General features: G+C 38.4%; 1 protein-coding gene across 1 annotated transcript; it reads left to right on the forward strand.

Annotated features, from left to right (window-relative positions):
* Positions 1-1,553: 1,553 nt before the first annotated feature.
* LOC148844056 (uncharacterized) lies at positions 1,554-3,940 on the forward strand. Its single transcript, XM_088956431.1, has 3 exons — positions 1,554-2,547; positions 2,838-3,513; positions 3,634-3,940. Exons 2-3 carry the CDS (start codon positions 2,878-2,880, stop codon positions 3,709-3,711), a joined length of 714 nt encoding a protein of 237 aa, XP_088812557.1. The 5' UTR covers positions 1,554-2,547; positions 2,838-2,877; the 3' UTR covers positions 3,712-3,940.
* The last annotated feature ends 13,571 nt before the right edge of the window (positions 3,941-17,511 follow it).

Here is a 17,511-nt window from a genome sequence, read left to right on the forward strand (position 1 = left end):
CACTTTCTTTAATCGTCGTTAAAGTATCACCTATTATGATTTAAAAGAATATTAGAAATCCATCATAAAGAGAGAGCTCCTGTTGTTTTACGACAATCAACCATTCATGCAAAACCAAGCTACTATATATGTCATTGATGTATGTTGCATGAATTTGGATGCATTGGAAAAAGGGTCACTGATATCCTCAAATATAAAAGATCTCAGTAGTTCAAAGCCAGAAACTACAATGTGCACTTTGGGCTTAGTTTGAAAAGATTACAAATACAAATATGTAGAATGCAAAACCTTACTTTTTGTATTATTTTGTATGTATTTATATTTGTTCTTGTTTTAAAATGAAGAAAAATATAGACCTAATGTATCAATCATGTAGATGCCACCACTAAGATGTAGGGCTTGTGCAGCTTGTGCAACTTCCCTTGCTAGATCTCCACTACAAGAAATACAAGAAATACAAGCTTTAATGTAGGGCTCTAGTTTGCCAAGCTTGACTCAAGGACAAAACAATATTGTTGAAAATAGGGGGCCCAGTCTTGGACAGGTCTTACAAGAAACCTATAAATTAAAGGACAGCATTGTGATTAGAAAATAAATTTCAAAAAGTAGAACAAAAAGCAAAAGCTCTCCAATCAACAAACCTTTTTCTTGTTTTGTTCTAAGAGTTAATTCTATGTGCTCTGCAGTCTGCATCAAGGTTAAATTTAGTTACCTCGAATCAGTAAAGCAATTTCTCAATATTTTAATCTTCTTTTTGATTGGATTTGAATTTCAGTTTATGTGGCTAGTTCCAATCTGAGTCTGACCCAAGTATAAGTCTAGAAAGAATGAACTAATGATGGGATGGGATGAAACAAAGAAGAATTTGAATATGTTTTCTACCCCAGGCAAAAAGGTTGTTCTTAACCCCAATTTTGTTTTTCTTTTTGATAAATTTGTTCTTAATCCCAATATTATTGTCTTGGAACAGGTCAAGGCCCTTTTGAAGTTATACACATTTCATGAGCCAAAACTAACAAAGAGACATTTAGGTTTTTGTATCATTCAAGGTACTTGTGGTTTATATTTCAATTGGCTCTGAAAATTTTCAGGAGCAAAATATATCTCCCATGTAATTGGATCATAACATTCTTTACTTCAGGGTGAAGCCACAGGTCTATCAGTCTTAAGATGCATATGACAGACATATTGGCTCTGTAAGCACTAGAGTCCATCAGGTGATGCATTTCATCAGCTTGAGCAAAGTCTCTTGGCATTGGAATAGATGTTTAAAAGTTTCCTTAAACAGTTGGAGGGTGCCGGATGGGATGTCCACCACATATAAGGTATTTTCTATTATTTTTCTAGCTAGTTTATAAACTCATATAAGTAAATTTGTATAGATTCTCATCACTATAAACTTGGCATCAATTGTCACCATATTTTACTATCATATTTCCTTTGTATGGTTAACATGGTTAAGAGACCTGACAATATTAATTGGGAAATCAAGATGTTTAAGAAACAAAAAAGAATCAAGTTGGTTAAAGAATAAGATATATGAAAGCATAATCATATTTTGTACCATATTTCCTTTGTGAAATATGTTGATCTGAGTGGTCAGATGCGTGAAGGGAAGCCTACACTAGTCTCCTTTTCTAGACCTACACCAATGGATACGTGAAGGGAATGGTGATGGACGATCAGACAGTCATTTCCATGTTGGTTATTAATTTGCTTAACAGGTTCAAAGTAATGGACGATCAGACAGTCAGACAGTCATGCTTCCGATCGATTCAATTGCTGCTTTGCCTTCGACGCTCCTTTTTTCAAACTTCTCATCTCCTACAGTTCCTACGTACGTAACCGTTTTTTAATATTTTCTTTTAGTTCTGACCCCACTGGCCCCCACTTCCTTTCCTCCCCACCCCACCTTTCGTCTCTCCCTCTTCTGCTCTCTTTTTCCGTTTTCCCCCGCTCCCTCTTCTTTCCCTTTCTCTTCTCCGCTCCCTCCTCTCCTCTCCCCTGTTTCCTCCCTTTCATTCTCCCTCTTTCTTCCTTTTTTTTTTTCTTTCTTATTTTGATTTCCCTCTGGCTTACCTTTCTTGTTCCCAAGATCTCTCTCATCTATCCCCTTCCCTTTCTTGCTTCCCTCTCCCCAAGGCTCTTGACAATCCTCCTAAACCCCAAAATTCAGCCCTAGGAAACAGGGTACAAAAGGGGAGAACGTCTCCAATACTGAGGCATTCAACAGAACAGCACAAAAGCTTCTTCTAGATTCCAACATCATCACTTTAGACTTCAGATCGGCACCAAGGGATTAACACCCTTACAGTAGCAATCTTTTTTTTTTTTTTTTCTTTACTCCACCGGGGCAAGCAACTACACCAACCATCCACTCGGCTTCACAACAGAGCTGCAATCAGCCCACCATTGATTCAACATATCAGAGTACAGACGCGAATCCGGCGTGAATGGGCTGACGAAACACACCTCTGTTCGTTCCATTTGATCTGGGAGAGAAAAGCTTCAACCGATTGCATATTCTATCATCATCGTATTTGCAAAGTGAGAAGAAACCCAACGTTAGCTTTTACTGCCGAATCATTGTCTTGATGGAACTATTCCTTAACAACACTAAACCATTATGTTTTATTCATAGCTTGTCCCTAATTTCATTCTTGTTTGTGACAAATATCTCTATTGTGTTGGTGTGCCCCATTCCATCATTATTTATTTTCTCATCTTGCATTTCTGCTATTTCACCATACTTGGTTGTTTTTAAACGTATTCCCTCGAAATTGTACCATTAATGCCTTCATTAAACAATTCACAAGTGTCCTTTATCTTGTCTCCAGAACGATTAAACAAATCACGATCGTCCCAGTAGCCTACGCCATGACCAAGTTGAGCTTGAAGCTGCTGATAGACACGAATGCTAACAGAGTCCTATTTGCTGAAGTAGGGAAGGACTTCGTAGATTTCCTCTTCAACCTCCTGGCGATGCCTCTCGGAACTATTGTAAAGCTTCTCACGAAGCAGAACATGGTGGGTTCTATGAGAAACTTGTATGACAGTATAGAAAACCTAAACCAAACGTACATCCAACCGGGCCAAAGCAAAGACTCCCTCTTGAACCCCAAATCTCCAATATGCGTGGCCCAGGTTCCTCTCCTTTTACCGAAACAGGACCCAGTCACAAAAATTTACTATACGTGCGGCAATAACAGTGATTTTAGTAGCTGTAGCTCTCGACATTATTATGTATCAGACACTTCTGGCGTTGATTGTCCCAGTTGCCGGTATCAAATGTCAACTAAGATGCAGTACGTTGAATCCCAAGCGACCAATAAGGTGGCGACAACCGGAGACGAAGAGGGAGGGTATGTGAAGGGAGTTGTGACATACATGGTGATGGACGATTTGGCAGTCTCGCCCATGTCCACCATCTCAACTATTACTCTTCTCAACAAGTTCAATGTCAAGGATGTTGGCAAGCTTGAGGAACGAGTTGTTCATTTGGGCTATGATGAGGTAAATGAACAAACTGCTATCTCTTCTTTTTTCTCTGTTTGCGATTTTTGGGCATGATCACGGAAGTTTTGCATGTATCATATGGCAAATTTGCTTTTTCATGGTTTTGTTATTTTACAGGGTTTATCATTGCTGAAAGCTTCCCTGCAATCAACTACTGTTCTCACTGACATCTTTCTTGGAAAGAGTCCGCTTTGAAGTTGTTGAATGGATGATTTGGTGTTGATTTTGTTTATATTTTTTATTAGTGCTTTATGTGTTTTGTTCGTCTTCCGTTTGTTTCAGACTTTCAGTCAATGGTTAAAATGTTTTAGATAGTATAGCTACTTTACAATGCATATGCGGATGTATTTCAAAGGGTACCGAAACGATATCTCTCTCTGAAAGGGTATATATAATAATGGCTGATGTATTTCAAACTACAAAATTCACTTTAGATTTAGCTATAGTAACGGATACAGAGTTTTGGGGTGACTTTTTGTTCCATCTTTGACATCCAAAAACAATTAAAATTTCCATTGCACTTGTGGAACTGGCCAAAAAAGCCTGAAACTGAAAGGTGGAACAAATGGCCAAAAAATCCTGTTTTTTTTTTTGTGATTTTTCATGTGGGTATCTCCACACACACAATGGGTCATTTTCACATACTGTGGTGGATGGGATCGGTCCATACTATCTCATGGATCAGTATTGTTCACACTTTAATTTCTTGTCAATGGCATTTTTTGTAGACGGGTTTGGTTTACGGTTTATTTTTCCTATCACGTTTCACGCGTACTCTCCAAACCCTACATCCTTTTACCGTTATAAGTCTCTTCTATCGAAATGCTCCACCTAAGGTCTCTACCAGTGGAAGTTGTTGTGAATTTAAAAAGTAGTTTAGTCATTCGTCTCTGAAGATCTATGAACTAGCTTTGAACCATATGGCTTTATTGATCTTGACGCCATTGCGTTCGAGCAATTTAGGTACGATGCACCCCAAGGTTCTTAACATGGCCCATCTGGTGCGGATGACCTCAAGCTCATGGATTTTGGCAAAGGTCTCTGGCTCAGCAGAGAGACTGACGCTGTCCTAGCCATGCTCACCAGGGGAATTCACTGGCTGGAGAAAGGACCCAAGTACTTGACATGGCCAGGACCATACCATGGGCTACCGGTTATGGATTGCTTGGGCTGAGACAAGGAGCTTCACATGGTGAACTTGCCTTCATCGAGATTCTGAGGTGGAGATGGTGAGTTTCAGTGCTTTTCTGGCCAAAGGAGAGGAGAGAGTCATCATTACGGAGGTAGCCATGACCATGATAAAAGAGCAAGTGTGATGACTGAGGAGAGCTGAGAGAAGAGAAGACATGTACTTAGTTTATTTTCTTTTAGGCTTGTTGAATGTTGGTGGTATTAATAGCAATAGAGATGCAAAGGTCCTTATCTTTAGAGATCCATTTCTGTCTTGCCATTGGTTCGTATGTTCTACGTATCTTGATTTTGTTGGTTCACTTGACACTACCCAGGGACACACGCCGACGTGGATTGAATTGATAGATGAGTTGTAGTGCTTTCTAGGCCCTACATCAAGAATCTCCTGCATGGTTGTTTGGCTCATTCGTTAACCATTGAGCATTTGCCTATACGTCCTATTTGGGTTAAGAGAGCATTTACGTAAATCGTTAGGTGTCGTGCTTATCTTGCAAAAATTTCTTTATATCAATTGCTTAAATATTAATATTTTTTTTAGTAAAATATTAATTATCTTACTTAATTTTTTAATTTTTATATTTTCTTAATGTTTTTATCAATAAAATAATAAATTTTTAAAATATTTAATATATATTTTATACTTTTTTTAATTATTTTACTATTGTTTTATAAAAAAATAATATTTATTGATTAATATTAATTCATTGGTGCATTTTTTTAAATATTTATCATACAAAATGCAAAAATTAGATATTTATAATTAACTACGTATGTCATTTTTTAAAATATTTATCTCCCACGTTTTTATTGGTTGGTGACTTATTGTAAGCCGATTAAGAGATTGGGATTCATCTTAATCACACCACACTTATAGAATGCCACTGTGGGTGTGGATTTGACCAATTCACACAGTTTGTCCATAATTCAAAACAGCTGTAGACTGTGGTGTGGTGTGGATTGGTCCCTGCCACATGTGTAGTGTGGATTAATCCACACCCACAAATTTCTCATCCACACTATAGAACACTAAGGACCCTTTCATTAATTCACTTTATTTTCCTTGATAGGGTCATGAATTAAGATCTCCCACGTTTTAAGCCTTTATTATGGTACATTAATCAATGAAAATTGATTAAAATTTATGGAGTACTCACACGTTCATCAAAACTCACCTTTTGTAAGCCGTTATGGATCTCCCACGTTTTTATTGGTTGGTGACTTATTGTAAGCCGTTAGCATTGAGAGATTGGGATTCGTCTTGATCCACTCACAATTATTAATTAAGGATCCTTGGATTTGAAGCCGCATGCGTTTTTCAAAAAAATGGTGCCACGTTGGGTTCAACTAGGTCTTTCCGTTTATTGACATAGATCCTTATGTTTTGGTTTGTGCATTTTGTGAAAAAATGATAACTGTGTTTGATTCAGTTTACGTTTATTGAATAAACGTTTGTATTTTATTTGCTGGTAAAATAAAAAAAAGCAACAATTACAATTGTTTATGACAACTAGGCGCCACTAGGTTTCACACTAGTGTAATAGTGAAAAAATGCCTGACTGTTTGTGAAAGCTTTAAAAAATAAATTTCACAAACTATTGGTATGCACAAAAACCGAAGTCCACTTGTGTCATTCTCGACACGTATAGAAGAACAAGAGAGAAAAACTACTGAAGCGGCACATATGTGGCAGCGTTTATTGAATAAATGCTCATGGAACCAAACACCTTGTAAAAAAGGGCCATGCTTCATAAATCGGGATAAACTCGGCACATGAAACATCAAATATGTGTATCCATAATTTGTTTTCAGTTTAAAACTATCGGTATGCACAAAAACCGAAGTCCACTTGTGTCATTCTTGACACGTATAGAAGAACAAGAGAGAAAAACTACTGAAGTGGCACATATGTGGCAGCGTTTATTGAATAAATGCTCATGGAGCCAAACACCTTGTAAAAAAGGGCCATGCTTCATAAATCGGGATAAACTCGACACATGAAACATCAAATATGTGTATCCATAATTTGTTTTCAGTTTAAATGAATTTTCTTTTTATTTACTACAAAAAAGAGTACATTTTATAAAAGGATTAAGAATTCTAACAGTGACATTTGGGGTTGTTCCTGGTGGCATTTTCTTAAACCTAATGAAGAAACACATCCCTCTTAAAGATGTTGGTGCCAGTATTATAAAAGGGATGAAGGGGTGTAAGCTCTGAAAAGCTCATGTTTGGTTCAAATAAAAGGAGTTGCCACCCATTTTTCAAAGAAAATGGGCCTTCATTTTCAGATTTGAAAATTTGATTTTACTGCCTTGATAACGACTTGATTCTCCAATAGGAAGGACACTTGTCTTACAACTTTTGGTTTCTAAGGATTAGGAAAGGGAAGGTGTTAGGCACCACTTTCTCCAAGTTGATATAGCAACCCAATATGGGAATGGTGTAGGCTCGGTTTTTTATGACAAACTAGTAAAAATGATTGCTAATAATTCCTCTAATTGGTGAAAATGCTCATAGCTTCTAATGAAATTGTTTAGCAGACAAGGATGCTTTCTAATAATACTTGGGAATTATTGGCGAGGTGTCTTAGAAGATGATCTCATTTAGGTTCTCAGTAGATTGGATCCAATTACGAGTCATTAGTTACTACTCTCCTTTAATCCAACGATTACTCATTATCTAGGATTTTCTCTTGAACCATGAAATCCGACTTAAGCACTCTAGAGCTCTGTTTGATTCATTCACTCCTCAAATAAATGTAGTTGCAAGACAACTAGATTCAACAAATTTGACTCTACCGATGATAAGCCCAAATCTACAAGTAGAGATAGGATCCACAATACTTTAGTGATAGAATTGGCTAGGGCATGAAGTTCAGATTATGTACTTGAATGAGCAATGTTGGCTTGCTTCTTTCTTTCAACTTTAGGCAATAAGATTGGGACCAAGATTGTTGGAAGGTTTGGATCCATCATATGGATGGCCGAACCATGCTAGATGGCTACGAGAAATTTCAAAAAATTTCTAATCTTTTTGGGAGTCAAATTCCCTATGTTTTAAAAAATTGCATTTTTCGGATTAGCCTTGTACTGAATCAAACCAAATTTAAAACCAAACGAGGAAGGAGATGTGTACCTGATACATATATAAAAAATGTAGATCTCAAGGTGGAAGTTCATGCCCAAATCATTCCCAAAACTAGCATCTACTGAAGATGACAGTGTACAGGTGAAGTTGATTTATTAACACATTTTTTGGCAAAATTGCAACCCAACCGCTTGGATCGAACTGGGGAAGGTGAGTCTGATATTCCTTGAATTTCTCTTGCAAAAATTAGAGAAAAACTTATCTAAATCAGTTCCAGATAGCTAATATCGAATTGGGAAAAATTGGGAGACAAAACAGTGTAGACAGAACAAAAAACTACAAAAATATAAAGTTGTGTTAGACTGGTCCACCCCCTCATCTTTTATAATCTCTTATGGAACTATCTCTTAATCTAATTAGGAGATAGTCCATATCTGATTAGGGATATACCTTATCTTCTTATAAGATTAGGTGCTCCATACAAAGGTTTAAGCCCAGATTCGCCCCATGTCACATTACAAGTTAAGTTGTAATTAATCATATTAATTATGGGACTTAGGCCCATCAACTTGAAGGCTCACAAATCCAGAGTGTTGCTTGGCCTATTTAAGCTTGATTTGTATTGTGTGGGTGTTAGATAGTTTTGCCTGCCCTTAGCTTCAATTAGAATGATGTATTTTATGTGTTTATTGTAAATGAATAAAAGTGCATATTTGATTCATGTTCCCTTAGTATATTTCTGTGTAATACCCTTAAACTGAACACTTAATGAGATTCGAGTTAGTTTAGAATGTTCACAGCCAGTGGGTCGGTCTAGGGAGACCTATCCTGACAAGGCTGACACTGTGGTGCCACCAAGTTGGTTGGGGTGGCCTATCTCAACTGCCAAGGTGAGACCTTAGGCACATACAGTGTAGGATTAATTGAATCTTTGAGTTGGACTAGATTTTCAGTATTGCCCTGGACTTCGGAGATTGATGGGCAAAACTGGAAAGTTACACCCGACCCCTAGACTCGATTATGATACTGCACTAGGTATCGGATTGGGTTGTCTTTGATGTACCAATCAGTGAGATCCTTAGCGAGGGTCAAAACCTGGATATGTTGGGACAGTCTGAGAATTCATCTGAGTGGGTGATCATAGTGATAGGATCAACCCCTTGTCGGACAAAGGTAATGATCAAGGATGCACTCTCACTGATGGAAACCAAGACTACCGCTGTTGATTTCAATCGTTGAGATTTGTTTTGCAAAATATATTTTATATGAGATATGAAAGTATATATTTTATGGTTTCGAAATGATTTGCAAAAGGTTTTAATTCCCGGGATCCATATAAGCAGAGAGTGCAACACTGCTCCTTGAAGCCGAGGGAGAGGTCCTCTCTTGTTGGGCAGTGTATGATCATTATGGGCTGAGAGGTTAAGTGTAAGACCATTGAGGATAATACCTGATGGGCTAATCTTGCATCTGCCCACAGTCCTTAGGTGTTATAAGGTGGCTTAGCCCAAGGACCACTTAGGGTAAGTGTTGGGCCCATAGAGCCCAAAAGATGAGTTTCAGGAGGTGCACTGTTCATAACAGTGTATTCGGCCAGGCCTTGTAACAAAGGCTGGGCCGAACCCATGTGGCTGGTGTGTAGATCAATGTTTGGGTTCCACACCATACAAGGAAGCCCAACTAGGCAGCAGTTTGGAAGGCTAAGTGAATACATGACCTTAAATGGGCCTTAAGCCCATTTCGAATTGGGCTGATTGATTAGTCATTTAAAGGGGTGAATTCTGAGATGGATCAACTGATAGGATTGGGCCCAGACCCTATCCACTTAGAGAGTCCAAGATCTAAATAAGATTTAGATCTAGAAGCCTCCTTATTAGATTAGGAGATGGCTGATCTAATCTGCAGATAAGATAAGGGTTATCCCTTATCACTTAAAGGGACTTCTTATACAAATATGATTTGGATTAGCAACTCCTAATGGGATTAGGAGCTGATCCCTTTAAGATTATAAAAAGAGGAGGGGGCGGCAACCTTTAGACATGCAGTATGCAACTCCTATCTTCAGAGCTAAAATCACAAGAAGATAGAATTCTGCACCCTACGAATACTCTCTTGCCGCCTTCTTCCTGCAGTCGCCGCCTCCAATAGTTCGATCTCCTCCTCTCTACAGGAGTAATCAAGATTCGATCTTGATACCAATCTTTTGGAAAGATTGGTTAGAGATGTATTCAAAAGCCATCCAATTGATTCTTGCGAAGGTTCAAGTTCTTTTGGAAGAACACTACTGATTCTGCTCCACCCTACACTGTGCCATTTTCAGTGGGAGCAGATTTTGGATCCTTCCTTGGGCGTGAACACCTCCATTGGGAGATATTGTTTCTCCATATCAGGTATAATCCCTTCCTATTCCTTTTGATTAAGATCTGGTTCAGTTCATGGTTCAAGAATGATCCTTGAAAATATGATTTTATAAATAGGGAATTTGATTTCCAATTAAAGGAAGAGAAAAATTTTTGAAATTCATCCCCTTATTCCGCAATCTTTGGGCGTCCATGTGATGGATATCCTATCCCTTCAATGGGATCCTACAATGACCTCACATAAGTCCACATGGGTTTGGCCCAACCTCTGTAAGAAGGCTTGGTCGAATTCGTATTGAACCCTAAGCCCATTACTATGGGATCAATATGGGCCCAACATTTAAACTTAAATAATCATTGAATTTAGCCATCCTATGAAGGCCCAAGGATAATGAGCTTAAGTAAGATAAAACCCATTAGGTAATCAGCCCCTAATGGTCTCTTACACTTAAACCTCTCAGTCCATAATGAACAATCACTACCTGATATGGAATGACCTCTCCCCTGGCTGCAAGGTGTAGTATCACATTCACTAGTTGGATGGATCCTAAGAATTAAAACCTTTCTGAAAACATTTTTCATAAAACATTAATATATATATATCATATAAATATATTTTGCAAAACCAAATCTCAAACACAATTGCAATCCACTACGAGCAGTTTAGGTTTCCATCAGAGAGAGTGTAAACCCTATCATTCACTTTGTCCAACAAAGGGGTCGATCACAATAGTGGAATTCCTGGTAAGAATAATATAAACATAAATAAGAATGAATAACTTGGTACTATCAAGATCATAAATGAATAGAGTGGGATTGTTTGTGGAATTCCAAAAACCTATATGGAGAAGAGTACCACTAAACTGAGAATACCAGGCTCAAGGGGCCTGTTTAAGACCATAAAGAGAGCTTTATGAAGCTTACAATCATGGTCAAGCTAAGAGGGATCTTTGAACCCCTTTGGTTGTCATACATAGATATCTTCATCTAGAAAACCATGCAAAAATGCATTATTTATGTCCAATTGTCGAACTATACATTTATGAGAATGTGTGTGTGTGTGAGAGAGAGAGAGAGAGAGAGAGAGAGAGAGAGAGAGAGAGAGAGAGAGAGAGAGAGAGAGAGCTAGAATAGTAAGAATAGTCACTAGCTTGACAACTAGACTAAACATGTCAAAGAAATCTATCCTTGGAATTTGATTAAAGCTTTGTGCTATAAGACAGACTCTATAACAATTTAGTGTACCATCCCATTTTTTCTTTAATTTTAAACACCCAATTAGTTCCAACCACATTCATATGGGAATTGTAAGGTACGACTTCCTAAGTGCCATTGTTAATTAAGGCATTATATTCCTTTTGCATGGCATCATGCCATTGGGGTGATTTTGTAGCCTCAGTGTAAGAGCAAGATTCAGCCTCGAGAGAAGTAAGTAAGGATATGATAGACTTAGGAACAGGGGTACCTTGAGACATGGTTAGAGTGTACTGATAACATTCCATCCATGGAACAAGTAACCATAGAGTGGGTGTGAGTTCGTGGAGAAGTAGCCAGTGTGGTAGCAAGGATTTCTTGGACATTGTGATACCAAACCAAAGCAAACATAAAGGTGTTAGAGTTAGTGTGATGCTGAACCAGAGCAGGTTCAGATGTGCTAGAATTAGAGAGAACTATAGGAGAACCATATTTGGTGGAGGATGAAGACACCACATTATTAGTGAATGAAAGTTGACTATTGGAGAGGGAGAGACGACAACAGGCCCAAAATCCTAGAGTGGGGCTGAAATAAAATTCCTAGTGGCAGGACAAACCAATTAGTATCAGGATATCACTCTGATACTAATTTATGTCGATGACATCATCGTCATTGGATCCAACCCAATACGTATGGACTCTTTCATCCAAGCTATCTCCTCTAAATTCTCCATACGGGACCTTGGGCCTCATTCATTTCTTCCTCGGACTAGAGTCTAAGTCCACATCTAATGGCATTATCTTATCTCAGTTCAAGTATGCTCTAGATCTTCTTCAGCGCACCAGAATGGCAGATGCAAAACCTTGCACCAGTCCCATGGCAGCCAATCTCAAGCTCTCTACTGAAGACTCAGACATGTTTGATGACCCTACAATCTACCGCCGTATTGTTGGTGCCTTGCAATACCTGACTAAAATCTGTCTAGACTTGTCCTTCTTAGTCAACAAAGTTGCACAGTACATGTCCAAGCCCACAGTTAATCACTGGGCCGTTGTGATGTGCATTCTCTGGTATATCAATCATACTCACACTCTAGGCCTCCACATTCATCACTCTCAGTCCACTCAACTTTACAGCTATAGTGACTCCGATTGGGCCTGGTATTTAGATGACCGTCATTCTTAGGGAGGCTACAACATCTACTATGGGCCCAACCACATTTCTTGGTCCTCGAAGAAGCAGTCCACCATGTCCAAATCGAGTATGGAAGAAGAGTACCGGTCTCTCGCCATACTTTCCACTGAGCTCACTTGGCTTTAGATGCTCCTCCATGAAATGGGCCTACCTCGAGTCTCCTCTCCAGTGTTGTGGTGCGAAAACATAGGTGCTACTTACTTGGCATCTAATCCTGTTCATCACTCATGCAGTAAACATGTTGAGTTGGACTTCCATTTTCTTCAGGACAAAGTTCATCACCACCATTGATTGAACCACGGACATCTTCACCAAACCTCTACATGTTCGTTGCTTCACTTTCTTACGTGACAAGCGTTCCTTAACGAGTACAACATCGCTTGTTAGAGTCACGTTCGTGTTTCACGTAATATGACTCATGAAAGCTCATGCATCGGCTATCTCAGCCATGCAAGTAGGAACTTTGTATGATAAGGATTATCCTCTAATTGTATTGTTTATCTAGGACTCTATCCAACTCCATCTCACACGATAGAGTCTTATGATCTCTATACTAACTAATAGTCTTGTATATAAGTCCTCCTGAACCCAATATAATTTATCAAGGCATTTAGTATTATCTTAAACTCAACCTTCTCTCTCTCTCCCCTTGTTCTATCTCAACCTAGAAACTTCATTCCCAACAATAACGGGTGTGGCCACAAGAGAGGGCGTGGACATCCAAATGGACATTTCAATAGCACTAATGGAGGCAAAGGCAATGGATATCCAACCATTGTTTGCCAAATCTGCAACAAGCCTAGACATGACATTCTCAAATCTCAAACAAGTTTGAAATCAATTGCCGACAGTTTAGGTTTCCATAAGAGAGAGTGTTGTCCCTGATCATTCACTTTGTTCGACAAAGGGGTCGATTCTGCCATTATGATCACCTACTCAGGTGAATTCTCAGATTGCCTCAACACACCTAGGTTTTGACCCCTACTAAGGATCCCACTGATTGGCATATCAAAGATAGTCCAATCCAACACCTAGTGCAGTACCATAATCGAGTCTAGGGGTCAGGTGTAATTTTTCAATTTTGCCCACTAGTCTCCAAGGTCCAGGGAATAACTAGAAAATAGTCCTAATTCATAGTTTCAAGCAAAACCATACTATATGTGTTTCGAGTCTCACCCTAATAGCTGAGACAAACCACCCCAACCAACTTAGCAGCACATTAGTGTCAGTCTTGGCAGGATAATCCTCAACAGGTCTATCCAACAACTGAGACAAGTCACGACTGTTGCTAATGCTCACTCAACTGCCACTAATGGTTGTTTTTTAGCGGCAGTCGCAACTGCCACTAATGCTCATCTGGCTGCCGCTAAAAGTTGTTTTTAGCGGCAGCCACGAGCTTCTTTAGTGGCAGTTGCATCTCATTCTTTAGCCTTAGGTTTCTAAGTAAAGAACATTGTCACTGAGGGAGATTCAAATCTAGTCTAATCCAATAATACTACAGCATATGCAGTAGCAGGTGTCTTAAAGTCCAATACTCGCATGTTTTCAGAGATACAAATTGTGCTGCAGATTGGTTGACTAATGCCGGGCATGTCTCGTCTTCAAATGATCATCTCAAGCTTTCTGTTTTCATCTTCAAATGATCATCTCTGGTGTGTGTGCGTGGCCTGCCTTTTTTTTCTTGCTTTCTGTTTTATATAGTAAGAATATGAACACATATTATACACAGTGAGGGGTTGAATGATTGTGGGTTTTATGTATTTTATGATCAGTTTGGAGCCTTATTAATGGTTTCACAACCTGCTGAACAACCATTAATCCTATCTCCTATTTAGTTAGATAGAATATAAGAGATAAATAGAAAGTTGAGAAAAAATTATCAAGGAATTCAGCTAAATTTTGTAACCTATTCTTTCCCTCTCTCTTACGATCAATTGAACTAAAGAAGTTATATCATGCTTTTCTTTAAATCCATCGAACTTGAGGCACAGTTTGGAAGGAGTACAACTGCAAATTTGTAGGGTACAAAATTGCCAAAGTTTATCTTGTTTATTGGAGTGGAATGCTTTTATTGTTTGTTGGGCTAATTGGCTAAATGTCCTAAGGTGGAGATAATGTTGGCATCGGAAAGCACTAAGTTGCAGCAGTGCAGAGTGATAATGGAGGATGATAGCGGACACTAAAGTTTCTTTGTATGTGCTATTGTGAGCCAATCAGGGAAGATCAAAAGATGGGAGTGACCTACTGCACTAACTCCTCTTTATGTTTACGATAAGAGCATGACAACTCCTTTATATCAAATTCATGGATACCAACTAAAAGCCAACCATCCTTTTGTAAAGCTTGTCCTTTATCCAACCACTCAGGAGTCGCATCACATGGTCCATACTCACCACCACACCACATCCACCTCTTCCTTTGATGCCGAACACTCCTTTACCAAAGTATAAAAAAAAAAAAAATCTCTGCTAGATACCCTTCATAGGAAACTAGCTTTACAAAACAAGGGCTGAGATGCTAGCTTTACCAAAGTAATAATGGTTATTGAAGGGCTGAAATGCCAGAAAGCAATCACCTATCCATTCCAATTATTTGCAAAGGAAATTCAACTTTCAAGACAAGTAAAGCTGATAACACACAAAGTAACCATGCAAGTAGCCAGGGGCGCAGAGCTCTTTATTGATGAAAAATAAGCCATTTGTCAATCAAAGATGGCCAAACATATGGGGTGATCATCATTTCAAAATGGGCTGCTGTCTAATGGAAAGTAAGATATAATTCACTCAAAGACACTGAGCATTATGAAATCAACATCAAAAGCATAGCATGGGAGCATGCTTATGACATGCATGTTCCATTATTTTTACTCTTAGTAAGCTAGGAGTAATAATAATGACATGCATGTTCCATTATGAAATCAACATCAAACACTATATACATGTGTTTGCTTTATATACAAATCCTATGAACCTTTTCTATGTTTACTCTTTTGTATAGTTTTAAAGTTCAATAACTTCTATTATTTTCTCGTTGTTTAAAAATTTCATTGACCAAGAATCCCATGTTTTTTTTTCAGATTTATGTAGGAATTAGGGAAATTTCATTTTCCTGGGTATTACTTATATGGGTAAGTGATACCCATATCCTAAATAACTTTCCCACCTGGGGGAAGAACTGCCAACACTTAAATGAGACAAAAATGCCCCTTTTAATAATGGATTTTTATGACTAAAATGGTCATTGCCTTATTTATATGGGAAACAAAAAAATATGGGTAAATGCACTTACTCGAGCAAGTCTTTCCTGGGAAACATTTACCCGGATAAGTAACTTACCGAAAAATGAACAAGGCCTGAGAGTTTCCAAACCATCCCTACATAAATCAACATTCTTTTCATGGAATAAGCAAATGTAATAGCTATTGGTAAACCTAAATAGGATCAACAAAAATATGCAACCCCAATTTTATGGTATCAATGATCTTCATCTTGGACTATAAACTATATGCAATAAGAATAATGATAAAACACAAAGAAGCTTAAAAGATTGACAAATGGGATGATTTATTGATGAGAAGAGAGGTACTTATAGATGTAGAATTAGTCATGGATATAAACTGGGACTATCTTATCACTCCCCTTCAAACGAAATGTGTTAATACTTTGCTGAGAAGAAGTAATGTATATTAATAAGAAGAGAGAAAGAATTCAAAACCCTGCTTCAACACCACAAAAGAGAAACAATGGGCTAGAAAACAACAAAACCAAAATCCCCATAAAGGAATAACGGAACAGCAAACCCACAAGAAACAAAACTCAAGAAAACACTAGAAATGAACAGACCCAACCTTTAGATAAAGAATTGAGAACCTTACACCACAACCTTTTTACCCTTACCTCACGTACTAGAAGTTCCCCTAGCTCTAGAACTGACGACTACATTGTAGAACTCAAAAAGCATTTTGGCTTTCCTGAGAAAGAAACCCCCAGCCATTTTCAAAAATTCATTGTGCTTTCCACTTGCTGCTCAAGCGAGAATGAATTTGAAACTTCTACATTCTTTGGCTGGGGAGAGTTTGTCTCCAAAGTAGTCAAATCCACAACGGCATTACCTTCTGCTTGGGGGGTAGTACCTCCACCTCCTCTGACATCTGAAGAAGCTAAAACCAGTGGTTTAGTGGACGCAAGACTCTACCAAGCTTCTCCAGCAGATTTATCCATTGTGAACACCATATCCTTGCAAGAACTATGCCCACAAGAAATTCTACACCTTCCAAACTTGAAAGAGGCTTTGGGACAACCCCGAATCTTTAAATTGTGAAAAATAGCCTGCACTCACTTGTTTGAGCCAGGCCCAAATTGTACTCAAGGGGACCTCTGACCCAAACTGGCCTACGAGCCCAACCTTAAGAGGGAAAGAGACAGGGTCCACAACGAATAGGGAATTCGGGTTTGGCGGCGGGTCAAGAATTTACTATGTCCACCCTTAAGAGGGAAAGGACAGAATGATGATAGACTCAAGGTGATAAATTGTTTAAATGGATAAAAGGAATAATCAAAATGACTAAATGATCTGGATAATGGTGTGATGATAAGATGCATACTATATAAGAGAAGATAAGGGTTGAAAGTTGAAACTTAGAATGAGAGAGATTTGAGAAAATTGTCGGCTAAACGAAAAGAGTTTATAAGAAGAAGAGGACTTGCAGACTTGCAGTGGTGACTTACAGCGGCAATAGTGATGACAACGGCGACGACAATGGCGAACTATAGCAGCAACAGCATCAGTGATGGTGGTAGATTTGAGATTTCTCAGTATCATATCTTGCTCTCTCTCACCATCTCGCACAAATCTATTTCACACATTTTATATATCTCTCACCTTCTCCACGAGAAAGACAGATTTGTGCAAATCTGAGATTTTTAGTCTCAAATCTGAGATTTCTCACTTTCTCAGTTTTTAAAACTC

Source organism: Nelumbo lutea, chromosome 8 (assembly GCF_056320005.1).
Source record: "Nelumbo lutea isolate HS-2025 chromosome 8, American lotus-T2T, whole genome shotgun sequence".
Lineage (NCBI taxonomy): Eukaryota > Viridiplantae > Streptophyta > Magnoliopsida > Proteales > Nelumbonaceae > Nelumbo > Nelumbo lutea.